The 15,183-nt window shown below is 42.6% G+C and overlaps 1 protein-coding gene across 1 annotated transcript; it reads left to right on the forward strand.

Annotated features, from left to right (window-relative positions):
• Positions 1–5,506: 5,506 nt before the first annotated feature.
• RAB33B (RAB33B, member RAS oncogene family) lies at positions 5,507–14,478 on the forward strand. The gene is made up of 2 exons (XM_055716331.1): positions 5,507–6,013; positions 11,573–14,478. The coding sequence occupies exons 1-2, from the start codon at positions 5,765–5,767 to the stop codon at positions 12,014–12,016; spliced, it is 693 nt and encodes a 230-aa protein (XP_055572306.1). The 5' UTR covers positions 5,507–5,764; the 3' UTR covers positions 12,017–14,478.
• The last annotated feature ends 705 nt before the right edge of the window (positions 14,479–15,183 follow it).

Genomic DNA, 15,183 nt, shown 5'->3' on the forward strand with positions numbered 1-15,183 from the left:
AGGTCAAACTCTTCTTAGACTTGCAGACTCAGGTCTTGCAATAGCAGAACTTTTCCCTGCAAAACCACAGGACTTTTCTTTGCAAAAATGGAGGACACGAGGCTTTGAGCAGAAGGACAAAGCCCCTGGAGGAATTGAGAAATCAGAGGTACAGTATCTCTGCAGAAACATTAAAAGCATTTTTAAATTACCTGTCATTAAACTACCAGGATCAGAAGGACACACCTGGAAACTTCTGGATCCCTTCAGAAAATATCAAGCAATGTGAGACAGTCTTAAACTTACACCTTTTTTCTAATTTGTTCCTTAACTTAAAACCCAGTAAGCGTAATTTTTAGATATTGAACAGTCTGCATTTTCATGGGGCTGACAAGTTAAGACATGTCTTCAAGGGAACACAAAAATAACTACTCTTGAAATGCTAAGCAAGTCCAGAAACTTGCAACTATTTTCAGAATCCCCTTCCTTAGAAACTTCTACATCTGCTAAATAAAAATAACTGTGAACTTGGGCTCTTGTACATTCATTCACTGAACACATCCAAATAGCATATTAAAAGTACTTGTCCTTGCAAAAGAAGAAAAACAAAAGCGTTTTCAAATGCTTATATAGCAAGAAGTATTTTTAATTTATTCTGTTACTGTAAATAAATTCAACTATATTTGCTGGTCTCCAAATATATTAGAAAGGAACATCCAGAAAGTCAGTGCTGGATGAAATGAAATTATCTAATCAACATCTTTATCCCTACATATATATCGGAAGTGATGAAATTTCCAGTTCTACACTGAAATAGCTCATATAAAAGTGACTTAAGCCAAGATTCTCCTGAGACCTCCCTGCATGGGAGTTACTCAATTAGCCATCATTTTTTAACCCATCACTAATTAAGAAGATCTGGGCTTGTAGCCTGTTTCACAGCTGAGGACCTCCAAGGAATTGTAAGATCTTCCTTCTCTTCATGAAGAATTTTCAAAGAAATACTGTACCTCCAACTTGCTTTGGCCACATCCCTGTATTTGCCAGAGTGAGGAGCACTTTGGTTCATGAGGATTTGCGGGAGAGCAGTTCCACCCACTGCAGGGGTTGTGTGGGAGAGTGATTGGGAAGATGTTAGCTGATATTTTTCCTGTAGCACTGGAAACATCTCTCAAAATTTTGAAAAGAGTTGTTCCAGTTTGTATTTGGAAAACATTGTAACCTAGCATATTATATTCAGGGTTGAGCTTCTCAGCTGAAAAAGGGCTTCAGGGCAACCAGCTGGCATAAAATGTCCTGAGGGAGTAAAAAACCACAGTGAAAACAGAACACCTCAGTTAATGCGGATCACAGTTGTGGAGGCATCAGCTATGGGAAAGCATTTTGGACACTTTACCTTGCTGTAGAATTAAAACAGAGGGCTTCACTGATGATTTTTTTCTATTTCAGAGTAACTCCCGTGGACTTGTTGCTCTAAGATAAGCACAGTGAGCAGAAGCTGTTAAAGAAGATGCTTGAATCCCATTCAAATACTAGTGTGAATGTTCCCTACAAAGAAAGCTGGGAAGGCATTTTATGAAGTACTGATAACCTTCACTGTTTATTGACATTCGCTCCTGTTTGCAGTTCAATGTCATACGAGGTTTTTGTTTGTGTTTTGGTTTTTGTTTTTTTTTTTTAAAATGCTTAGAAAGCAAGAGCGACCTAGTTTGGAGTACCTCTGACTTAACCATACTGAGAATTTCTGTGTAAGCGCTGCATGGATTGATCTAAAAATCCTTCAAGCTGGTAAGTATATTTTTAAGCTGCTTTTATATAGGCTCTGCAAAATAATAACTATTCAGAAAGAGAACTCTGTAACATTGTGATATACTTTGTTCAAAAGGTGCTTTAAAAATAAATAGATTTTCTTTACAGCTGTTGGTAGAGCACTTCCAATCAGTTAGAGGATCAACTTTAAAATAAGTTTTAGGATAATTTTTAATTTACAAGTGAAGCATTTCAGGAATATTTGTTCTTATACGAAGGCAGACTTTCAACAGAACAGTTTTGATGCAACTTCTGATTGTGAAATCCCTCACCACGGATCAGCAGAAGACACGAGGGTGTAAAAACAGGCTCTGGGTCCTCCCTTGTTCTCGTAGTCTTCCCTTCAGCTTCCTCTTCCCAGAGCAGACAGGAGAGCAGACTAGCTGGATTTTCGCTCCAGCCAACCTGGAACCGTTACAATTGTCCTACCAAAACCACATGGCATCAGTTTTGCATGGGTTTACGTACCCAAAATTCATCAGGCTGCAAACTTAAAGCAGTTGTTTACATAACACCCTTCATATGTCATCTTCCACACTGCTCTGGCTATACTGATAAAAACATAGCTTGTCCTCCTGTTGAGCTACTAGATGGACTAAGTGACGTGCACTGAAGGCTGCTGGGCCGGAGAACAGAAAGTTTTCACCTTTACCATTAACAGATATGTAGCATACCCAGCATACCTAAAGTTTCCATTTTCCTTCAGCTGAAATGTGTGCTAGCAATTAGTTGCCGATCACTGTGGGACAGGTAATCTCTCAGCCTCAACTGGATTTGGAAATGATGGGTGTTCCACCTGCTGTTCTGCAGAATAGGGTCTTGGGATTTCTGGTCTGGCTGGCAGTGCGGGGAACAAAGTGGTTCTGTGAGGAGACAGAGAGAGGTCTGCACTAACCGCCAGCCACCCTGTCCTTGGGGCATTTACCCACTATGTGAGACCCTGGGTCAAGTCCCTGTGATGGGACTGAAAACTGAAATTAGATTTTCTGGGTCCGATGTATTTTAGCCATCACCTATTCCTACTCTCCTGTTCTCCATCTAACCAGACATGGCATTTTCAACCACAAAACACTCACCTGGTAAGATCTGAGCCACTGAAAATACATTCCCATGAAAAAAATCAATTTTGACAAACTGGAATTTTATCATGTACATAATGTTGAGATTTAACCAAGCTCTATACAGCTTAGGAATTCTGGCTGAAACTATGAAGTCTGTCCATGTAAATCACTTGACCTTTCCGTCTCCATCTTAACACAATTCAGAAGGGCAGTGGCATCTGGCCGCCAAGCAGAAAACAGCTGCAGTGACTGCTGTCCTCTTGATGGGAAGCCACCTTCCCCCAAAACTCCTGCTCTGGAGGAACAGCCTTGCTTAAGAAAGGAGGAATGGGTGGGATGGGTGAAGCTGCCTCATGCCAAATCACTGATTTCTTAAGGCTGCTCAGGAAATCTCATGACTGGGGTAATAGGGAAGTTCAAAAAGGACAGCTGAAACTCCCAACTGTACTTTTACTAGCTCAAGCTAAGGCAAGCTGCTGCAAGAAAAGCAGGCAAATACTGAGTATGACCAAGAAACCTTAAGCAAATGAGGAGCTTCATTAACTGCACTGAGGATTTTATTTTCACTCCTGGGAGAACTGTGCATTTTTTAAAGTAAAGAATACTTTACTCTTTCAGTAAAAGTACCTTACTTTCCGTACCCAAAACTCTGAGCAAAATCTTTACATATCGTCGACATCTGGGATAATATTTAAACTCTCAGAAGGTATTTACTTCAAGTCCATTCTTTCAGGGGCCAGCTGTGTTCCAGAGCATCCCCGTGAGGGCGATTCTGCCTGTCTTACAGCTAACAAAACTGCAACGAGGGTGGCTGTTGATGCTATTGAGAGGCAAATTCACCAGCGAAGTATCAGGGCTGTGAGTGTAAAATTAGTGGAGTATAAAACTAATGAGTAAGAATGCCTTCGGCCACTAGATGGGGTATAGATTCTGCTATTTAATAAGTCTTAGTTGTTAAAATAAAAGATACTGAGAGCTGTTGAAGAGCTCAGATCTAATTATAACTCAGTTTGGCCCTCTTGGCATAAGCCAGATCAAACTCAGTTAAATGAGCTGTTGGCAAACCCTCCCAAACAGCTGTTTAAACTCTGCTTTTAGCATGTTAACCCAGAGCCCAAGTCAGAACATCCCTCACTAGAATTAGGCTATCTCTGCTTTTCATTACGCTACAGAGATATGCTTGCTTGTGCTCCTTCTCCTCTGCCAAACATATTTTATGTTCTGGCTGCAAAAAGGAGCAATTATGTAGAAGGGACAATAAGAACTCAAGTGTGGCACAACCTTTTCACCTTCCTTTGATCTTACTTTCACACCAGAACAAAATCACTCTTTCTTGACAGGATAAATTATTGACAGCGTTAATGAAGGCGTCTTGTCTTAGAAGAGTGCTACAAGGTGGAGACACTTCTCTGAAATCTTCCGTTAGGTTGGTGCAAGGGAGGGAGAACAGGGAGTAACAAGAAAGAAGATGGGCACTGTAACTGAAGTTGCTCTGAACTCAGGGCATTTTATTATTTAATCTAGCCTATTGTTTTTATATACGAGCAATGACAAGCTGCTCCAAGCACTATCCTTCAGCCACAGGGCAGTTGCTCTATAGAGAGCAATGATCCAAGGATCATTTCTTATTTGTGCAGGCAGAAGCCACAAGTGCCCACAAGCATGTGTAAGAGGATGAAGAAGAGGACTTCCAGTGGCTGTTATTAGGTATCTGATCAGAACCTTAGGCATCCTGGCCCAGCGATCAATTTGCAGGCCAGAGAGCTACTGTCAAGAGTAACAGTTCTCTCAATTACTGCTATCTACATTTGCTTTTCAGTGTAGGGTCAAGCCCTTCATAAAATTTTTGCTGGTGGATGTTGCTTAAATTTGATGTCTACATTCTACCTCTCTCCTAGGTCAATGCCCTTGGTGAGTTTAGTAACAGATTCTTAAGGCAACGCTGTACTTCCCTTCTTATTGTGAGATACGTCGATCACTTCTGGTCCGAGTGTCTGTCAGGGATGAACCTGCTGCCATTGCGTTAAATGACAGCAGAACAGTCAGGCTGGAGCGCAGCAAAGGCACAGGGGCTGGGCAAGATGCGTCCCCCTTGCTGCCTCACAGCGCACAGGCGGCCTCAGGCCTGCGGAGCCCAGCAGTGCCGGAGTGCGAAGCCCGGGCTGTCCGGGTCGTACTGCAAGCTGCCTCACAGAATTATCACACAGAATCTTCCCCACGATTAAAAACAAACCCTCGTGATCTCAGCCTTCCTCTGCCTATTCCGGGCACTGCGGTGAGGCCTCCCGTCTTCGTTTACTCCTCACCAACGGTAACGCTTCACACACACGGCCTGCCGGCGGTGCTCCTCCGGCACGGGAGGGAAGGGCAGGCCGCTCCCGCTTCCCCGCGGGCTCCCGGAGGGTGTGCGGGTACACCTCGCTTGCCGGGCCCCGCCGGTGCCCGAGCTGCCGCCGCAGAAGCAGCGCGGCGGGCGCCGGGGCAGCCGCCAGCCCGCCCGCCCGCCGCCGCGCCCGGCCCGGCCCGGCGCCTCGGGGCCTGCGGCTAACCCTCGGCGGCGCCGCCGCTGGCGCGCGCGGGCAGCGCGCCCGGGGATTGGCGGATGGGCGGCCAGCACCGCCCTCTCGCGAGACTCCCGCGCGCACGCAGCTCCCCCCGCCCCAGGCGCCGGGCGCAGCCGGGACGTGACGTGTGGCGCCGTGCGGGCGGACGGGCGCGGCGCTACCGGCAGCGCGCGCTGCGGGCGAGGCGTTTCCCCCCCCCGCGGGGCGGCGGCTAACGGACCGCGGGGCGCGCGCCCGCCCGCCGCGCCGGGAGGCGGCGGCGACAGCAGCAGGAGCAGAGCGGGGCGGCCGCGTCCCCCGTGCCCCCCGCGCCCCCCGCCCCCGAGGCGGCCCGCCCGGGCCCGCGGAGCGATGATGGCCGCGGCGGCCGACCTGGAGTCCTCGCTGGAGCTGAGCCTGACGGGCAGCGGCGCGCTCCCCGGCGCGCTGCCCCCCGCCCGCTCCCGCATCTTCAAGATAATCGTCATCGGGGACTCCAACGTGGGCAAGACGTGCCTCACCTACCGCTTCTGCGCCGGCCGCTTCCCGCAGCGCACCGAGGCCACCATCGGCGTGGACTTCCGCGAGCGGGCCGTCACCATCGACGGCGAGCGCATCAAGGTACCGCCGGGCCGGGGCGGGCGGGGGGCCCTGCGAGCCGCGGTGGGGCGGCCGCCGTCGGGAGCGCGGCCCGGTGCCGGCCGCCGGGGGCCCTGCCCGCCGCACGGGGCGGGGGCGGCGGGGGCGCCCCACGGGCCCGCTCGGCACGGGCCTGGCCGCGCTCCGGCACCCGCCGCACGGGGCGGGTGGGTCACGTCTCGGCTGGGTCTGCTCCACAGTTCTGCTTAAAGCTGGTTTTGCCTTGCTGCTGGTAAAAACCCGCATCCCAATCACGTTTCCGTGACGATGAAGAATTCCTCCCGTAGGCCACACCGTTGCACGGCTGCTGGCAGGGGTTAATCAATAATTTCTTCTTAAAACGGGGAATCGCTTACGTACCGGTGTGTCAGTGTTGGCTGTGCCTGGTGTGAGCACCTTGTTGCCTCCCAGAAATCCTGCTTCCGTGTTTATCACAGACCACGTTTTTTATATGCCTCAACCTTCAAGTCCAAAGCTCTGCAGGTGCCACGGTTTGTGCACGTTTTGCTTTTAAAACGTCAGGTTAAGAAACTGAACGTTTTTCGGGAGTGCACTGCTGCAGCAGTGATAGCAGTGTGTTACAACTTTTAATTATTTCTTTTTAGGACTCTGTTAAGCTTGTGGCACGTTTAGGCAAAAGCGGTGCAGCACTGGACAGTGACAGGTTGGATACCAAGCTCACATTTCACCGTTGGCTTTTACTCCTGATTACAGGTTTACCTAACACCTAGTCTTACAAAACTAAATTCAGTGAAAAACTGGATGGGAGTTAAAAATGCTCTTTTACCTTTTTTGCATTGTAAGGCAAATCTTAAAAGTATTTAAAATATACCTGGGCTGCTTGGTAGACACATAAATGCTAGTGGTGATTCTAACAGTCATTTGCAGATCAGACTGCTAGCTATTTGCAAATGCAGTTTATTTACTAGGAGTAACACGGTTTTAAACAGAATCCCATTCTGCTTCTGTATTGAGGTTTGTTTCTATGGGCAAAGTTTAATAATGCGTAGAAAAAGGGAGTAACAGTAGTCTTGGAGTTGTACTTATGCATTTACTGCCAGGCCTTGTAATTACAGCTTACAGTCACGTAGCTGAAAGCTGTAGTTTTTCCTTGCTTACCGATTCAAGAAATCGCAGAGGGCATGTGAGTCCATTTACTTTCCTTCTCTTGTGGTTTTTCCACCTCTTATCCTTCTTTTTAACTAAAAAAGAAAAATGAGACGGTGTTTGCTACTCCTTTTCTTCATAGAACCATTGAGTAGCGCTTCTTTGGCTGATAGCTGAGATTCTGTACTCCCGGTTCTGTTGGTGTCTATGATGGAGGAGAGGGCCTCCTGAGGGATATCTTCTTGTCAGCACCATCTGGCATTTTCGCCACCTCTGGGTTATGCCCAGCCTTTGTTGGAGAGAAATGAAGAAGAATATAACCTAACCCGTGGTTCCGAGATGCTTCACATAGGTTATTGTGCCATTTTGTTACGTATGTTGTCCTAGGTTGTTTTGCTGCATTCTTGAGAATATTACCTGTTGAATATACCAGTTCTGGTTGAGCGAGGCAGACGACTGAAGGAGGCTTTTTTGAGACACATTGTTGTGTGGGAGGTTCTGTTTTGGCTTTAAAAGGGATAAACTTTATGGTTAGGACTCTAGCTTTTACGGGGATGCTATGTGATGTCAAGTATGCACAATTTTGGGGTTTTTTGCCACCTCCTCTCACTCATCTTCACCTTTCTCGCTGCTCGTAGCAGTCAGCTCCAGCAACACCTGTTGACCCAGGAAAGAGAGAACCTCAGATGGACAGAGTTACTGCTGTTCTTGCTGTGCCCTGAAGGGAATTTTTCTTCTTGTGCTGAAGGAGATTATAAAATAGCATCTTCTCTTTCTTTCCTCTCCCTTCCCCCAGCCAGCTGGATGGTCATTCTTGTGCTGCTACAGTACTGAGTGTTTCCCTCACAGCTGGAAAAATGCTGTGTCACTGGCAGGAACACAAGCATAGCTCTTCTAGCCGGGGGTCTCCCACACAGGAATTGTGTAGAATTCCAAGACACAGGGACAGGTGTATTCCTTTGCAGCTTGTACAGCTTTGTATGAAACACTGATACCTAGATGTCATGAATAAATTAAATTTTTCAGCAAACAAATTTTTGGCATTCTAAATTTTCCGCTTCCTAAATTGATTTAACCATTGAAAAATCGAAGGAAACAGTGATGTCACTCTTTACTGACCTACATTAAAAGCACAGAGGATGCAAATGAAATTCAAAGCAGGAAGCCCAAACGTCGTCATCTATACCTTCGAGCTCTTGCAGTTTTTCTCCCACATCTTGTAAAAGGAGACACAATTTACCATTTTGTCTTTATAAAGGACAGTTATGTTTTTACCAGCATGTTCTAAACCAAGCACGCTAATGGAGCCCTGGTTTAGAAAATAGCCTTTCTGGATCCACAAAAAGGAGTCAGAAGGTGGGAGGTGATAGCTGAGTCAATATATTCAAGTACCATTTATCTTGCCTAGGGAGTGTGACAAAGTGTTTCTATCCCCAGTTCTATTAGCTTAATTATGCTGTTAAACGAAATTTTCAAATCACGTATTTTACAGTGATATTACTAAAAAAAAAAAAGTGCTCCCTCGAAGATGGACAGTGTTGAACTAATAATGAAACGGTAATCTTAATGTTAATTCATCAATGCACATCTCTTAATGTGAACAGTTTCAGTGTTGTTTTTCAGTAGAGGAAATGTTTTTTGCAGGGCCTGAAAAGGAATGGTGTCTTCAAGTTCACCTGGTAAGAGGAAGAAAGAGACTTCTAAACTGAGATTTTCAGTCTTGGGGAAGGATTTGCCTCTCAGTGCAAATTATTCCATGCCAAGAATATCAACATTTTTAATTTGAGATAATACCCTTCAAGCTTGAAAGTGGCATGTAAATAAAGTTTATGAGGAACTGTAGTTTAAGCTTAACTTGGAAGGTATATAAACCTTTAATTTAATTTCCCCTTTTCTACCCAGGGCTGGCAATACACTTGCGGATCTGTGCTTGACTGAAGCTTGACTGATTTCTGCTCTGTGAATGAGTTGGGGAGAGAAGTGTAAGCTCACAGCTGCCTGTGAAAATGAGCACCCTCTTTAAATTAATTTGATACAGCATTTTCCAAGAGTACCTGTAGTGATTCCTTAACATTATGTTGTCTGAACATAAGGATTACTTCAGTCTGTGCTTCTTTCTTCTCTCTTTTAGTTTGTGAAATTCCAAATTGGTGACAATTTTCTGAGTCTCCTGACTTTGTAATGTTTTATAAGTGAATAGAATTAGAAGTATCTCTCATCAGGGTAGGTGAATGAATCTTAACCAAACTTAGGTACCTATGTAACTCCCTTAACAGACCACGGAGATGCAGTCAATTGTGTTTGGAGTGTAAAAAGTGGGTACTCGCTCTAAAATGAGATGGATTGCAACTGACTGCTGTTTTCTGCAATCAGAGGCTAGGGCAACTTGCCTTGCTTTTCTTAATAATCTTAATGATCCTTTTAGAAGCACTTAGATATTTGTAAGTCTGTGGATCAGAAGCTGCCGATAACTGGACTAGACTACGGAAGCCAAGCTGTTCTGATGATCTCATGTAAATTCTCAGTTCCCCTGATGAAACCAGTAACTGGCATTTTCACGTGCTCCAGTCTGAGTTTTTCTTGACAATGGACGACCAGGGTTGAAGATAACATTGCAAAAAAAGTCACACCATCCTGAAAGATCACTTTTTTTCCTTCACTCTATCACACTGCTGAATCATAATGTCCTGTGATTGACTACTGTATGGATCATCATCCGTTTTAATAGTTTCCAGACTGATGAATCCTGCACTTGTAGGAAAAAGTCTTTATTATTAGTCACTGTTATTGAGACTCTGCATCTGCTTCTATTCAGTTTTACCCTATTTCTGCTGTTCCAGCTTTCAAAAGGCTTTTATGTGATACTGTAATCCTCCTCTCTATCTGTGATGCATCTTTGCTTCTTGCTGTTGTAAATTTCCCTGGCACTTGGGCTTCTTTTTTTCTTTTTAATATCAAAGTCATTGGTAAAAATGGTAAACAAGGCAACTTTCAAGACACTTGCAATTTCTAAGTAAGTTTTACTGAAACGTTTGGATCAAAGGAATGTGGAACTATGGTAATGGCAGAACAGTTTCTTCAAGGGAAGACAGCAGCTGTACTTTTCATGAGAACAGATTGAATTTTAAATTTACCTTCATAATTTACAGAACATTTAATATTCCTTGAATTCTGAGTCTCAAGAAAAAAACTCCTTTCATTCTCAGGAAGGAAACGTTTCTTTCTGACATTTTCTGTTCAAAAGTTAAAAGCTGAAGGTACTAATCAAACTGCCTTAGCCCTCAGGGGTCAGCTGTACAGGCAGACAGGAGTCAGCTTTAACCCAAGACATCGAATGTTGACTTTCAGTATTAACAGCATCACTAAGGTGCGTGTGATAGAGCCACACGCTATTTCTGACAGTGTACAGTTAATCTGGCGTAGGTCAACTGGCTGTATATTACAGTCCCATGGCTCTTGGGGAGCAAGTTTGTTAAAATATCACTGTGTCCATAAGTGCACAAATCTGTTGCATACTCTACGTGTCTGAGGACTCCAAGCTTCGATTATACCAAGGTGATTGATTCATTTAAAATTAGTTGTTGCTTGCATCTGCTTGTGCTTCAAGGCTTGTTTTGTTTTAATCTGAATCTGAAAAGTTTGGAAGCATTTAAGTTCTTCTGAATTTTTTTGTCCGTTACACTGACTAGGCTTCAAACAAGTATGTTCAGTCTATTTCGGACAGAATGGTCATACCTGGAAACATGTCAAGCTAACAGGAGGTTTATGCATTATTTTTTTCTTTTATTTTGCTTTCCTTTTATGGATGCTTTGATACTACAAACCACAGCACGATCCTAGTTTAAGCATTAAATAAGCTGAAGATAGGGGTTCATCACAGGAGGGTTTGATTCCAATAGATACACTGCAGAGAAAGATTTTTGTCCTGTTTTTGTTGTTGGTGGTGTTACTCGTGCATGATTTTATTTCTTCCTATTTCCATGTAGTACCACAATAGGTAGTTAACTTCATGGTAAGAACAAAACTTTGGAGAAGATGATGTTACTTTTGGCAATAAAAAAAAAAAAATCATGTCAGCCAAGAGTTGTGCTTTGAAATACCTGTTGTTTTTCCAAATAAAAGTGCTGTTGCCAAGACTTTCAGGGTTTGTTTTTGTAAAAATCTTACAAAATACATGCTCCAGTAAACTTCCAGAAATTCATATTTCTAATCAAGTTGCATCATCATTTCTTCCTGGCTTCAGTTGTGAGCAGCTTTGAAAGCAAAAGTTTCTGAAATTGTGTGAAAGCAACAGTTTTCTTCAGCACAAACTTTTCAGTATGATTAATTCAGAAGAGTGGATTTCTGTGATCGTGTGACTACCCTAGCTACAGGTCATTTTCCAGCATGACTAATGAAACTTTTTTTTTTCTCTTGTTGTCTTTCCCTTTTCAGATCCAGCTATGGGACACAGCAGGACAGGAGCGCTTCAGAAAGAGCATGGTGCAGCACTATTACAGGAATGTACATGCTGTTGTGTTTGTATATGATATGACAAACATTGCCAGTTTTCACAGTCTGCCGTCATGGATAGAGGAATGCAAACAACACCTTCTTGCCAACGATATACCACGGATTCTTGTTGGAAATAAGTGTGACCTGAGAAGTGCTATTCAGGTGCCGACGGACTTGGCCCAGAAGTTTGCTGATACTCACAGTATGCCATTATTTGAAACCTCTGCCAAAAACCCCAATGACAATGACCACGTGGAGGCCATATTTATGACACTGGCTCACAAGCTTAAAAGTCACAAGCCATTAATGCTTAGTCAACCCCCAGATCGCGATGAAATACATATAAAGCCTGAACCAAAACCTGCCATGACCTGCTGGTGTTAAATCATACTATTATTGGCTGTCGTCTTGTCTTGTCTGCAAATACTTCAAAATTATGATCTTGGCAAAGTTCCAGGTTTTGGTAGCAATTGTAGTGAATCTCTTTTGGCACTTTAATGTGTTTTGTTTTTTTTTTTTTTTCTGGTGTAGATGTGCCCATCCCATGTTCTTGCACTTTGTACTTTCTGAAGTGTCACTATAAATATACAGAAAAGTAAACTCTCAAGTGAAGTTTTGACAAAGCAATTCTACTTGAGATCTTGCTGCCCGAGATAGTTTTCATCACTTGTGGTAAGGTTATAAATAGTAAGCCAGTTTACTTACATTTTTGATTGCTACTTGCATTGAAATAGTGTAGGGGAGAAAGTGTTTTGTGACAGCCAGGTAGCTCGATGCTTTTGCATCAGCAAGTGGAGAGATTTTTAGCATATGAAGGAATATTCAGTGATTGCTACCAAATTGTTAAGCAAATACCGTTATAATTAAAAAAACCCCCATCAACAAAACCCAGGACTGTCAGATAAATTTTGGGCTGTCAGTGTAGGTGCAAACTGCTAGCTTTTAGCCTGTCATTCCACTGTAAACTTTGTCCGTTTCTTCATGACTATGGTAAGAGAATTGACAAACTTGTCCCTACCTCTAGACCACTTAAAACTTCCTTACTTTTTCATAATTATTACATAAAACTAAACTATGCATACCTTCTTACAGAAAGTACTGTCGCACAGGCTTTGGGGTAAATTTGGGACTGTAACTGTCCATAACTTCTCTGACCTTACTAAAACTTCAATGAGGATTTGTTTCTAAAGATGCTGTGTTTGAGTTGAGTGTCCCAGGGTAAGTAAAAACACGTAAGTAAATAGAAAATAGAGTGAAGTTGGCAGAAGCATACTGGTTTTCAAAGACAGGGTTTCAGAGGATTTTAGTGATGATAAATGCTTCTGAAATAGCTTGGAAAAAGCTTTTTACAGCCAACTTGGTAACATATTTTAGGGATGGAAATACTTAGGACGAATGTTAGGGGTATGGGACTTCCTTAAAATACTTCCGAAGACAGAATGAATTCGATCTTGAAATATGGAGAAGATCTGCTAAATACATAATTTATTACATATTTTTGAGCTAAAGCATGCTTGTGTAATGTCATGGCTGTATGTGAGGCATCCTTGGCATTACTAATGTGAGTTAGTAACGTGTTTGGTCAGAGGCGGGAAATTACTCCTCTAGAACCATCTTCCTCTGTGTTCTCAGAACTGCAACCGTTTATTTCAGTTCTGTCTGAAGGTCAAGTTTCATAATAAAAATGGTGCTAGGTTGCACATAATTACATAAAGCAAAATGTAAGCTGCAGAATGCAATCTACAACTTCATGTGCCACGTCAAACAATGTTTTGTGACTTATTTTTTGAAGGGATTGAAATAATGAAGAATTGCAATGTGCAGTGTGCTACGCTGACTGGAAACTAAACAGAAGGGCTAGTTCAGAAGCTGCCACCCTAGTGATCACATTAGAAACAAATTACTGAAACAAGGTAACTAATAGTATTTAAACTATTACAATTAATAAGATGTAATTCTATTGCAGGTTGTACTGACAAAAGAAAAATGCATTGACTTTTTTTGAGATGTAGAAAGAGCATTCAGTTTCGTCTAATATGATTAAGTTATTTAAAAAGAATCTAAACAAAATATAATATTTTTTTTTCCTGTATAAAGCTGCTACAGCCATGACAGTAATTTTGTTTAGGAAACATTTGTAAAAGGGAACTTTTGTATTCATTCTAAACATTACATGACTAGAATTTGGTTTATAGTCCTTTCAGCAACAATCAGCTTTTAACACTAGTGTCCTTAATGTTTTTTTAAGAAAAGGATTGATCTTAAATTTATGTGTATACTATTGTAAATAAATATGGTTTACAGTCCTCTTGGACAATTTGTTTTTCACTCATGTCCTTAGTCCTTCTCCTTCAAAAGGATCCATCTTAACTGTTTGTATAATAATTATCAGCAAATGTTCTTTTTTTTTTTTATTAAAAAAACAGAATGAAGAATTCTAAAGTCAGTCAGTCAGGTTGGGGGTTGAGGTAAGGAAATTATGTCGCTCCAGTGCCAACATTTGCAAACCTGTTAAGCTTTGAGTTACTCACAACCTGTAAATAAGGGCCCTCGTCATGAAAATTGTGTGGAAACAATGTTTAAGTATGTAATTTCATCTTCAGCACAAAGCATGTTTTAATGGTTCTGCCATAAAGGTAATGTGGTCATTAATGCAGGATTCAGTATGCTTCCTGGCTTTCAGTGGTAATGTTCTGTCCACAAAATGGATGTTAAAATTACTGAATACTTTATATATGTATTTTCACTTTAACAAATTGTAAAGTTGGGTGATTTTGTATGTGTCGGGGGGGAGGGCAAGACACAATCCCAGAAACCTAATAAACTGGCTGTGCCACAAACTGTCATCGCTTGTTTTCAATAATTATACTAGGGATGATTGTATAATATCTTATGGTAAAATCTGTTAAAAAAAGTAAGGGAGAAGAAAAGATTTTCTAGTTTCTGCATGTGTGGGTGACAGTTTTGTGAAAGACTGTCACAATACTTGGACTGCTGTCAGTGCTTTGCTGGGATGGCGCTCAGTTGTTTTGAAGCATCTGAAGCACCCACCTGATGATTCAGAGGCATGTTCAGAATTTACTTCAGATCTAGAATGGGAAGTGATACAACAGTTACAAAACGAGGAGTTGCTGACCCTTGAATGTATGTCAAGACATTAAAGGAGTCTTCTCTGTTACTCTTTTAGTTTCCCCTCATGTTGAGAAATAGAAGTTGACTTGTATGTGAAGTTAAGAGCTTTTTTTGTTATCTCCGAAGTTGGTCTTGCAGGTTTCTGTATGTGTACACATGCACACATGTGTATACGTGCAGGCACGTACAGCAAGACTTCAATTCAATTAAGCTGGCTTTTTGGTAAATTTCATAGCCCTTTCCCCACAAAGAAACTCTTAAATAATTTGTGTAATATATTGTTTCACTACTGTCCTGTTCATGCCCCTCTTCTGGTTCCACACCTAATAGTGTTTTAAAAACAAAAAGGTAAAACACCTTTTTGAGATGATTTGTGTCTTTAAGTATGATTACAGTCATCACTGCTCACACAGGCTGTT

The sequence above is a fragment of the Falco cherrug genome, chromosome 1 (genome assembly GCF_023634085.1).
Source record: "Falco cherrug isolate bFalChe1 chromosome 1, bFalChe1.pri, whole genome shotgun sequence".
In the NCBI taxonomy this organism is placed as follows: Eukaryota; Metazoa; Chordata; class Aves; order Falconiformes; family Falconidae; genus Falco; species Falco cherrug.

What these genes read in the sequence shown, in the direction of transcription:
- RAB33B (XM_055716331.1), top strand. Translation starts at nt 5,765, where the DNA reads ATGATGGCCGCGGCGGCCGACCTGGAGTCCTCGCTGGAGCTGAGCCTG. An exon ending in TCGACGGCGAGCGCATCAAG is followed by an intron (nt 6,014 to 11,572) that starts GTACCGCCGGGC and finishes TTCCCTTTTCAG; the next exon opens with ATCCAGCTATGGGACACAGC.